The 9,991-nt window shown below is 38.9% G+C and overlaps 1 protein-coding gene across 1 annotated transcript; it reads right to left on the bottom strand.

Annotated features, from left to right (window-relative positions):
* Positions 1-2,191: 2,191 nt before the first annotated feature.
* On the bottom strand, positions 2,192-3,416 carry LOC148802742 (zinc finger BED domain-containing protein RICESLEEPER 2-like). Its single transcript, XM_088897972.1, has 3 exons — positions 3,026-3,416; positions 2,505-2,719; positions 2,192-2,386 (listed from the first exon to the last, which is right to left on the bottom strand). Exons 1-3 carry the CDS (start codon positions 3,414-3,416, stop codon positions 2,192-2,194), a joined length of 801 nt encoding a protein of 266 aa, XP_088754098.1.
* Between the last annotated feature and the right edge of the window lie 6,575 nt (positions 3,417-9,991).

Genomic DNA, 9,991 nt, shown 5'->3' on the forward strand with positions numbered 1-9,991 from the left:
TCATACTAACCCACCCACCCTAACATTTTATTTGGATTTAAATATGATATCGATAGCCATTAGGTTTCATTGTTCTACTCCATCCCTATTTGTCTCCTTTTTTTTTGGTTTTACCGTTGAACATCTAGTCTCTCGTGCTCCAATAATGTGGATATTATGATTACTTTCTCAGTTCCCTTTATCAGTTTTAGAGGTTAGACTGTCGAAGTTTTATAAGATTTACAACCCGATTCAGTACTTATCAACCCATGAACATCTAGTCTCTCGTGCTCCAATAATGTGGATATTATGATTACTTTCTCAGTTCTGTTTATCAGTTTTAGAGGTTAGACTGTCGAAGTTTTATAAGACCCGATTCAGTACTCCTTATCAACCCATGACTATGCATGGCTGTATTCTTAATGGTGATCACATAAGGTTTTTATATCCATGACCATGATTAGTGTTGTGCAATTAGTGTTTGAACATGATTATTTTTCGCTATTCTACTAATCTATGCTGAGAAACATTAGTTCTTGAGGATTACCCGTTATTAAACATACTCTCATAGTAGGAAGAATAAATAACAAATGGGCAAATAGGAAATGAATAGGAGAAAAGCAAGGGAATGTGGTTCAGGATTACTGCCTTCTCGTAGTTTAGGAGTATGGTAAGGATGCTAAAAAAACGCGAGGAAATGGTACAATAACCAATGGGATTAGCAGGTCCGAGTAGTCCCTTTAGGAGAGGGGAAGAATAAGACATGTAGGGGAAAAGAGTAGATATGTCAATAATTGGTAAAATGAACAATTGAGTAAAAATAAAATAAAATAAAATAAATAAATTGGGGGAGGCTTTCTTTCATGTTCATTGTTGTGCCTTTTATTCTGTCTGATTAGTTGTATGTCTTATGTTTTTGGTTTTACTTGAGTTACCATGTGGGCCCCACCTATTGGACCCGGGAGAGGGGTGCCTAACTCATTCTCTCTTCCATCCGAGTCTTACCTAGGCTGGTGTAGTCAGTGCCTTTGGCTCTAGAGTCACTATTAAATCGAAATGAATTTTAATGCCATTCTTGGAGGTCCTATCACCTTCATTTCCTAATCTGATGGGTGGCGACTCCATTTGCAGCCCAAGTGGCAAGTGAGTCAGTTTTTTTTGACGCTCACAAACTGGTGACTCCATTGGGGATGTCTTGGACCATAGGTGGGGCCCACATGGGGCCCATTTGGCTTGGATTGCTCTTTTATACTTATATTTGCTTTTATTTTATTCCTTTGATTTATGATAATAATTGCTCATGTTACGATGCTTAATTGATAATTGCTTGCTATTTGCTTGATGTTTTATTTCCATTATTGCATGCTTGATTCACTCGCTCTCTTGCACACACCATTTGCATTGGTTCTAGCATCCTATGTCCCATTAGGAGAGGGGTCAGTAAGTGGTCAAGACGCGATGGACTCTGCTCCCCGTGGTCGCACCCAAAGCCCCCAAACCAGTCACCCACTTGAGAAACCCATTTGCCCGATGGGTGGAGGTTTGAAGGTTGGCAATCTTGTTGGAACCATTGAGTCTAGGTGTCAAATTCTCCCCCTCATGCATCACTATCCACATGTCAGACTTGTCAGTTAGGGTGTCAGTCGAGTTGTCCGATATGATACCCGATACCGATACTTTGATCCTTGGGAATAAGTAATGTTTGGAAGGAAAACCATATAAGATATTATAAGTTTCAGTTTAGTTAGAATTAATTGGAAGAGATAGCTCACCAAGGAGCTCTTCTAAGGAGTGCAAAATGATTGTTTTGATAGAGTTTTTCTATCAAATATCACTCTTTTTGTTGTCGCCATATTAGGGAGATGCTACAAAAGAGCTACAATTGTCAAATAGTTGTAAGTTAAAATATATACAAATGGCATTCAAATAATCAAACTATAAAGATAAATTGATAAATATATAAATGGTTCCAACTTTCTAGTGGGATTGAAGGGATATGCTTCCAAAATTGGATATGTCAACCTCTAAATCAATGCCTATATCATCATTTTCTGCTTTACCTATATTTACAAAACGAAAAAAGTCAAAAAAAAAGAAAAAAAAAAAGAAATAGAGGAAGTGCATATCAATGCCTCAATCATTATTGGGACAAGAAAGCTACGATACGGCTTTAATAGTCTTTCCTCCCTCCCATTAAATGTTGCTTTAGAAGCTACAACGAAAATGGAATGCTCAAGATATCACGAGCCATTAGAGACAACTTGGGAAAATGTTTTTCACGTAATTTCCAATATGTTATGATATCTAATTCAGTTTGTCTCTCAACATATGGCTCCTCCAAATACAAGTCAAGTTGTGATTTCTTTTCATTTGTAGAAAAGACTTGACTTTCGTACGCATCATGATCCTACATAATACAAAGAAACATATAATTGAAAATGCAAACCAATATATAATCATCATTTTGCATATGATTTTGTATCAACTTATCATTTACCAAGACAAAAATATAAAATAATACTCACCTTCATAAAGCCATACTCATTATAACTTGTTGTGTTGCTACCCTTACTTGGAATTGTAGAAGCACTTAGATCAATGGTTGAATAGTGATTCATGTATTGTTTAAATAATGCATACAATGTGTCTTGAACATGAGCACTTTTATCTTTCCCATCTTCACCATATAACCTTTTACATACATATTCCACAATCTTTAACTTGTATTGGGGATCTAAAACTATAACAATGGCTAAAATAGTACTATATTCTACTCAATATTTGTCAAACTTTTCTTGCATAGGTTTAGCCATCACGCTTATAAACCAATCTATACTTTCTAATGCATGTTTTAAAGTTCCTTAGATCTAGCAAACTCTATGGAAAAATAAATTTGAATTTGGGCATTTTGTTCCAGAGAAAATATTTGTAACTTCATAAATTGGTCTAAAAAATCCCTTAAACTTTTCAACCGTTACCCATTCCTCTTCAATTGGGTAGTTACGATAGTATGGACCCACCAACTTCAAGTGGCAAAACACCATACAATACTCAACTACTATTTCAAGCATAAGATAGGTCAAATCCCACTTTGTAGGAACATCCAAGAATAGCTTCCTCTTGTATTCTATTGAAAACTGTTGGATGTGTCCTGTGAACTTCATCAATCTTGACTTAGAACCATTGACAAATTTTACAATGTCACAGTTTTTTATCAAAGATTCATCTATCATTTTCAACCCATCTTGCACTATTAAGTTCAAAATCTGTGCAACACAATGCACATAAAGGAATTTGCCATCATACAAAAGTGCCTTCTGAAAATTCAACCGAGATCCATAAACATTAATAAATGATTCATTAGTTGAAGCATTATCTAGTATAATTGAGAATAATTTATTCTCAATTTCCCATTCTTTCAACAATTTTAAAACCATATCTGTAATGGAAACACCATAGTGAGGGGGTGGAAAATGGAAAAAAACTTAGTATCCTCTTTTGCAAACACCAATTAGAATCCACAAAATGTACTGTAATGCAAATATAGGATACTGTTGTGATAGAATTCCACATATCTATTGTAAGACTAATTCTACCATAGATGGATTGCAACAAATCATAAAACCATTTATTCTCTCTCTCTCATATAATCCTAAAATATCGACGTTAATGGTGTTTTGTGTAATATGTCGAACATCAAAATTCAAAAGACTGAACATTTATATTTTCTTCATGCTTTGCATATGAGAGAAGAAAGTTATGCCTTATTATTTCCATTGTCATTACTTCCCTATATGCATCTTCATTAAATATGAGTCCTATTTCTAGGTACGAGTCTCAAATATCCTTTCTTTACATGTTTTCATATGCCATTTCAAATTGGATGTGCCATAACCAAAATCCGTAATGTAGGTTTTCTCATTGAACTTACACTTTGGTCTGGGTTTCCTATCATCATCAATAAACTTTTCAAAAACTTCCCATACATTTGAAAAACCTCTTTTTCTACTAATAAAACTTGAGACTTCTAACATTTTCAACAAAACTTACATAAATAAGATTGTCCTCAACCCTCTAACAATATAAGAGAAAGAATACAAAAAATAATAGTTGTAAAAGTTATTATATGAAAAGTAAGAGACCTTTGTTGACCTTGTGTGCTGTTGACATTTGTCACCCTTCCAAACTAACTCCATTGCGTCCGCTTTCATGGTGGGCTAGTAGTAGCCTTGTTGTAGGGCTTTTTGGGCTAGCGCCCTACCCCCAAGTGTCCACCATAAATTCCTTCGTAGATTTTGCATAACACCTAGTTCACTTTTATTGAAAGCAAGCAACGCAAGTAGGGGAGTGTGAACGACATGCGGTATAGCTGTTCACCAATGATAACATAGTGAGTCGATTGCTGCTCTACCCTTCAAGGTATATTGCGCTTTGTTGGTAGGGTCTCATGGCGCATATAGTCAACAAGCGAATCTATCCAGCTTGGGTCCACAACCAAAACAAGAGCAACCTCTTATGCCACCCTTTCTATGCTAGGTCGTGGTAGGTTTTCAATGTAAACCGTCATCTTCATGATGTTTGTTGCACTGGCTAGATTCGAAAGAACGTCGATCTCAGTGTTCTTGGACATTGGAACTTGTTGGATGTACCAAGAGTGGAAGTTGGGATGGAGCTTTCTAACCTTGGTTAGGTAGGCCAACATGACGGGCTACTAAGCCTCATACTACCCATTCACTTGATTCACCACTAGTTGGGAGTCAATTCACACCATGAGATGTTTCAAGTTGACATCCTTTGCCAATGATAGCCTAACTATCAATGCCTCATACTCAATTTCGTTATTCGAAGCTCAAAACGCGAATCGAAGAGCATACTCTAGCTTCACCTTGCTAGGTCCATAAAGGATTAGCTCAGCCCTGTTTCTGTGCTGGTTGGACGAGTTGTCCACATGAAGGATCCAGGGTTCCTCGTCCCAAGACGGATCAAGCGCCACATCGATAGATGCTTCTGGGGTGACTACGGGCTCGACAATTTCAGGGGTTGGTGTGCTAAACGTGCACTCGATGATAGTCTACCAAGACCTAAGCCTTGACCGTTGGCCGTGGTTTGAACTGAATGCCATACTTATTGAGCTCGATTTCCCATTTTGTTAACCTTCCTGAGACCTCGGGCTTCTGAAGGAGTTGCCTCAGAGGTCAATTGGTTAAGACCACAATGGTATGGGCCTAAAAGTAAGGGCATAGTTTATAGGTTGCTACTAGCACTAGTGAGAATGCCAACTCTTTGATATTCGGGTACCTCGTCTTGGCAGTGTGCAAGACTTTACTTATGTAGTAGACAAGTCACTGTACCCTGCCCACCTCGTGAATTAGAACCGAGCTGACTACCTTATCACTCGTTGAGAGGTAGAGTTTTAGCTCATCTCCAACTTCCGACCTAATTAGCAAGGGTAGTGAACTTAGATACATTTTCAGTTTGTCAAATGTGAGTTGACAGTTTTCGGTTCACACGAAGTCTTAGTTCTTTTTTATGGCTTTAAAGAACGGAAGGCACTGCCTAGTTGACTTAGACATAAACTTGTTCAGAGTGGCTATTCGACTCTAGGGGGTCTCATATTTAGGACGGTCTGGATTTTATCCGGGTTGGTTTCGATGCCACGTTGGTTCATTATGTACCTGAGGAACTTGCCCAACGTGATCCCAAAGATGCACTTGTTTAGTTTGAGCTTCATATTATATTTTCTTAGAATGTCAAAAGCACCGTACAAGTTGCAAATTAAAGAATTTGAAGACTAGGTCTTAACAACCATATCATTAGCATAAGCTTCTATTTTATTTCCAATCAAATCAAAAAAATATTTTTGATGTAGCACAATCTGGTCACTCCTAGTTGGCGCTCGCGTGGCTCCTAAGATGTACCTGAAACGAGAAGGAGGAAGAACTCCCGGGGGGTTTCCCGGCGGGAATGCTCCGATGCTTAAGTTAGTATTGTGTGCAAGAAGCAGAAAGAGTAAACACTAAGAGTGCAGGTTGCGCTAGCTATTCCAGATACCTTGTTCCTTGAGGATAAGTTCCTTATAACTGAATTCCGTTGCTCTGGGCCCTCTGACTTCTGACAGGGCAGGTATAACGGCCACTGTCAGTCTGCCACTGCCGTTACAGGCAGGGCAAAGGTGGCACGCGCGGGGCCGTCATGCAGGGTACATGTCTATCAGGTGTGGGACGCCTTCCTAAAGGTGGCAGGCGCGGCGAGGGGACATGCCTGCAATTCGCAGGTTTGTCGGGTACGGCGATTGGGCAGGAAGCCCTCCTACGGTATACCGAGCTATTCCCCTGCGAATCGCCTTGAGCTGGGTCGTCCCTTGAGTGACGGGTTGCCTACAATCGGTTATGCCGAGCTAGTCGACCCGAGGTCTTTGTGCCTCGTTGCGTCCGAAGAAGAATCGATGCGTTCTTGCTTGGGAGTGGCCCGAGGTCCATTGGGAGGAGCTCGGGTCTCAAAAGGGGTCAGGGTGCCCCGAACTCAGGACCCCCCAAAGTGCCTTAACCCCGAGGAGGAGGTGCGGGCGAGGCGGCTTTCGGCGAGTAGTTTACTTGCCGAGTTGCCGTGCTGAACTCGGTGGGACCTCCCCATCGAGTTGTGCTCACATCCGTTGTGTTGTCATGCTGAGTCACTGTTTGAGCTAGGTCACGCCTACGTGTACCTGAGTACGAGGTCGGGCCAAATCACCCTCCGTCAATTTTGTTTACAAGACGTTAGTAGGTCGCCCCAATGTTTTTTATGCCAAAGGGCATAACTTTGTAATAATACAAGCCCATTTCAATTGCAAAAGTTGTTTTTTAGTCTTCGACTAAATTCATCTAGATTTGATTGTAGCCTACTACAAGAAAATACACTTTTAGCTAAGGACGAAACCATAGCTATAAGTCTAAAAAACCGTAGGTATAGATCTATAGCTACGATCTTGCTACGGATAGAAAATTGCAGGTGATGTTCACGTGGCTATAGGTTTTAACTATGGATGGTAAGGTCTGTAGCTAAAAAGTGTCTTTAGCTACAGTTATTGTCTATAGCTAAAATCCAAGATCACAACTATTAACACCTATAGCTACAAACAAAAATTGTAGCTAAAACCACCTACAACTACGGCTTTCATGTTGTCTGTAGCTAGATGTTCGATAATGTAATAACCTTTAGCTACGGATTTTGAAGGTATTCCTAGCTATACCACAACTGAAGTAGAGCAAAAATACCTATAGCTACGGTTTTTGTAGTATTCGTAATTAAATGTTATAACCCATATTAACCTTTAGCTACGGATTTTGAAGGCATTTGTAGCAAAAGCTAGGATATGGTGGCCGTATAAATCATAAAACTGTTGCTATAACTATATCCCAAACATTGTTTCAAACTTATGGTGATATTTTTTTGAGACCTATAGTGGCAATTATGATTGCTACTATAGGTTTGTGCTTTTTAGAAATATTATATATTTGTTCAAAATCTTAAATACAAAAACCTGAATCATTTCTTATATATAGTAGAAACATGTCCATTCATACATTGCATAAAACCTGCATGCAAATTTCTAATAATAGAAATTACATTATAAAAAGTAAAAGATTACGTCTCAAGTACAATTTGCACACATCCATAGGTTCTACATTATAAATTCAAATTGCTCGAAGAGATTAAACTACAATTAACATTTGAAAATCTAATCCAATATGTCTCCATCTAAGAATCTAAAGTTTCTCCTTCCATTCAACCTATAAGAATATAAGAAGAAAAAAAAAATAGAATTCCATGAAGTGGTTTTATGAATTCACCACTCGCACAATTCATAATACAAACAAATTGTAACATTAACTCAAAAAATCTTGTCAATTTGTAGTTATTATTCTGTAAAAAAATAAACATAATTCTACAATTTGTAAGCCATCTTTGCAATGCAGCCAATTATTTCTCAAGTAGAATGAAGAACCTACTAGCACTAGAAACTAAAAGAGAGGTGTCATGAAGAACTTTGTTGAAGTGCCATAAGAGCTAATGCTTTTAAATCTCTAGAAAAAAGAAAAAAAAAAAAAAACTTTGTTGAAGTGCTAGTAGGCTAAGCTTAATGCAAAATTTTGAGTTTTAGTCGATAAATATTGCAGGACTCAAGAGAAGATAAAAATTAAAGGCATAGATCTCAAGAGAAATGGGGCTCCTCAATAACAAAGATCAAACAGTCACTAGACCTGTTCAAAAGTCAGGCCATGCCAGGCTTGGATTGGATTTTTACTCTTTATAAATAGGACTTTGTTAGGCCCGAGCCTAAGCCTAGTCCGACCAATAGGCCTATAACTTGAGCCCGAGCTTGGACCTAATAAAAAGCTCAAAGTCAGGTCCGAGCCTGAGCCCGAAGCTCAACCTAACAAAAAGATAAGTTGGTGCCTGTGTTTGTGTCTGTGTTCGCCATTGGACAAACAATAAGAGAGGAATAGAACAAAAGGACAAAGAGAAAGGACTCACCACCGGTGCCTGTTTCCGCCAGTGCCTGAGTTTGTGTCTGATAAATGAGCTGAGTTGAGATTTTGAAAGTGAGAAGAAGTGAGAAGAGAAACAACCGAACAATGAAGAGAGAGAGAGAGAGAGAGGACTCACCAGTCACCGTTGGAGTTCACTGGTTGCACTGGTGAGAGTGTTCATTGGTTCTATCTTCTTGAGAGTGTTTGGCTGTGACCGTAAAAAGTGAGTTCGTTTGGCTAAGAGAAAGAGATGAGTCAGAAGAGAGGGGTTATCCGATTAGCATATTTAGGGTTTAACTTATACAAAAGTCGGATTAGACTTTTTTAACAAATCCCGAGCCCGACCTGTAAAATAGTTGGGCTTGGGCTTTTAGGCCCGATGTCAAACCCGTGGGCTAAAATGCATGCCCTTGGGCTACCCGGCTCACGAACAGGTATAACAGTCACCACATTCTGCCCGTCCGACAAGGCTTTCATGTCTCCCGACTTCAAATATGCAGGACCCCCCTTGACCCTTCTGCGATACCACGTTGCACTGGGTAAGTTAGAGGTTTTGGATTCATCGGTGCTCCATTGGTCTAAGGTCGAAACCCTCCTTTCTGGGCATCTCCTCATTATCACTTCGGTACGTGGAGGAGCTTCCATCAATGGCGTCAAAATCCCTCACTGAGACCTGTATAATGATGGGCATGTGATCGTTCATGGCGTGGAGGACTTCTTCTACCCTGCTTTTGCAAACTATTTGGTTTCCACAGTATGATGGAGTATTGTTCGACACTGGCAACTCTGATACAGAAGGTTCAACCAAGATGATTGATCTTATTTTTCAACTCACAGAGAGATCAGATGTGCAGATGGTCTCTATGCTGTTCTTTGCTGGTTGCATGGTTCTGTGTCTGCTGTTGTAGACGCAGGGAACCTCTAGATGGATATGTTCACCTGATATCAGGCTCAGTTGTATAGTCTGTCTCTGATAGTTCTATACTGTTACTCTCATTATTTGTTTAAGAATTGTATGAGGCAGATGAAAAACAAAGGTGTATTCTACAAGAAAATTAAAGTGTCTGCATTACTTTGATTTTTTCATCTTTCTATCCTCTGCTCTGTGCTCTGCACAAATAGTTCATTAATGAAATATTTGAAGGAGTAATAGTTGAAAAAGGAGTTTATCCCTGGTTTTGCAGATACACAGCCAGATTGACACATACTTGATTGTCAAAAAGAATTCAACACTTTGCACAAAAAAAAAAAAGTGTTTGCTTTCAGATCAAATCCCTCATTCTTACTCTAAACACTTATGTGTGTGTTTAGAAAAAAAGAAAAAAAACCCGAACAAGTGCTTATTCCAGAAAATAAGCTCGTTATGACTTTTTTGAAAAAGCCAAATTTTTGTACCTTTTCAATAAGAGTCTAGATTGGCTCCTCGTTGGTAGAAAATCCTCCAAAAAACACTAGGAACGCTGCATATGAACTGCCAAACAAGTGACGCCCGCTCTTTGGAA

Source organism: Nelumbo nucifera, chromosome 2 (assembly GCF_055504915.1).
Source record: "Nelumbo nucifera cultivar China Antique chromosome 2, China Antique-T2T, whole genome shotgun sequence".
NCBI lineage: Eukaryota > Viridiplantae > Streptophyta > Magnoliopsida > Proteales > Nelumbonaceae > Nelumbo > Nelumbo nucifera.

Coding starts and splice junctions, on each gene's coding strand:
- LOC148802742 (XM_088897972.1), bottom strand. CDS start 3,416: ATGGTTTTAAAATTGTTGAAAGAATGGGAAATTGAGAATAAATTATTC. Junction 2,720..3,025: donor TGAAATAGTAGTTGAGTATT/GTATGGTGTTTT, acceptor CCATTGTTATAG/TTTTAGATCCCCAATACAAG. Junction 2,387..2,504: donor ATGAGTATGGCTTTATGAAG/GTGAGTATTATT, acceptor TGTATTATGTAG/GATCATGATGCGTACGAAAG.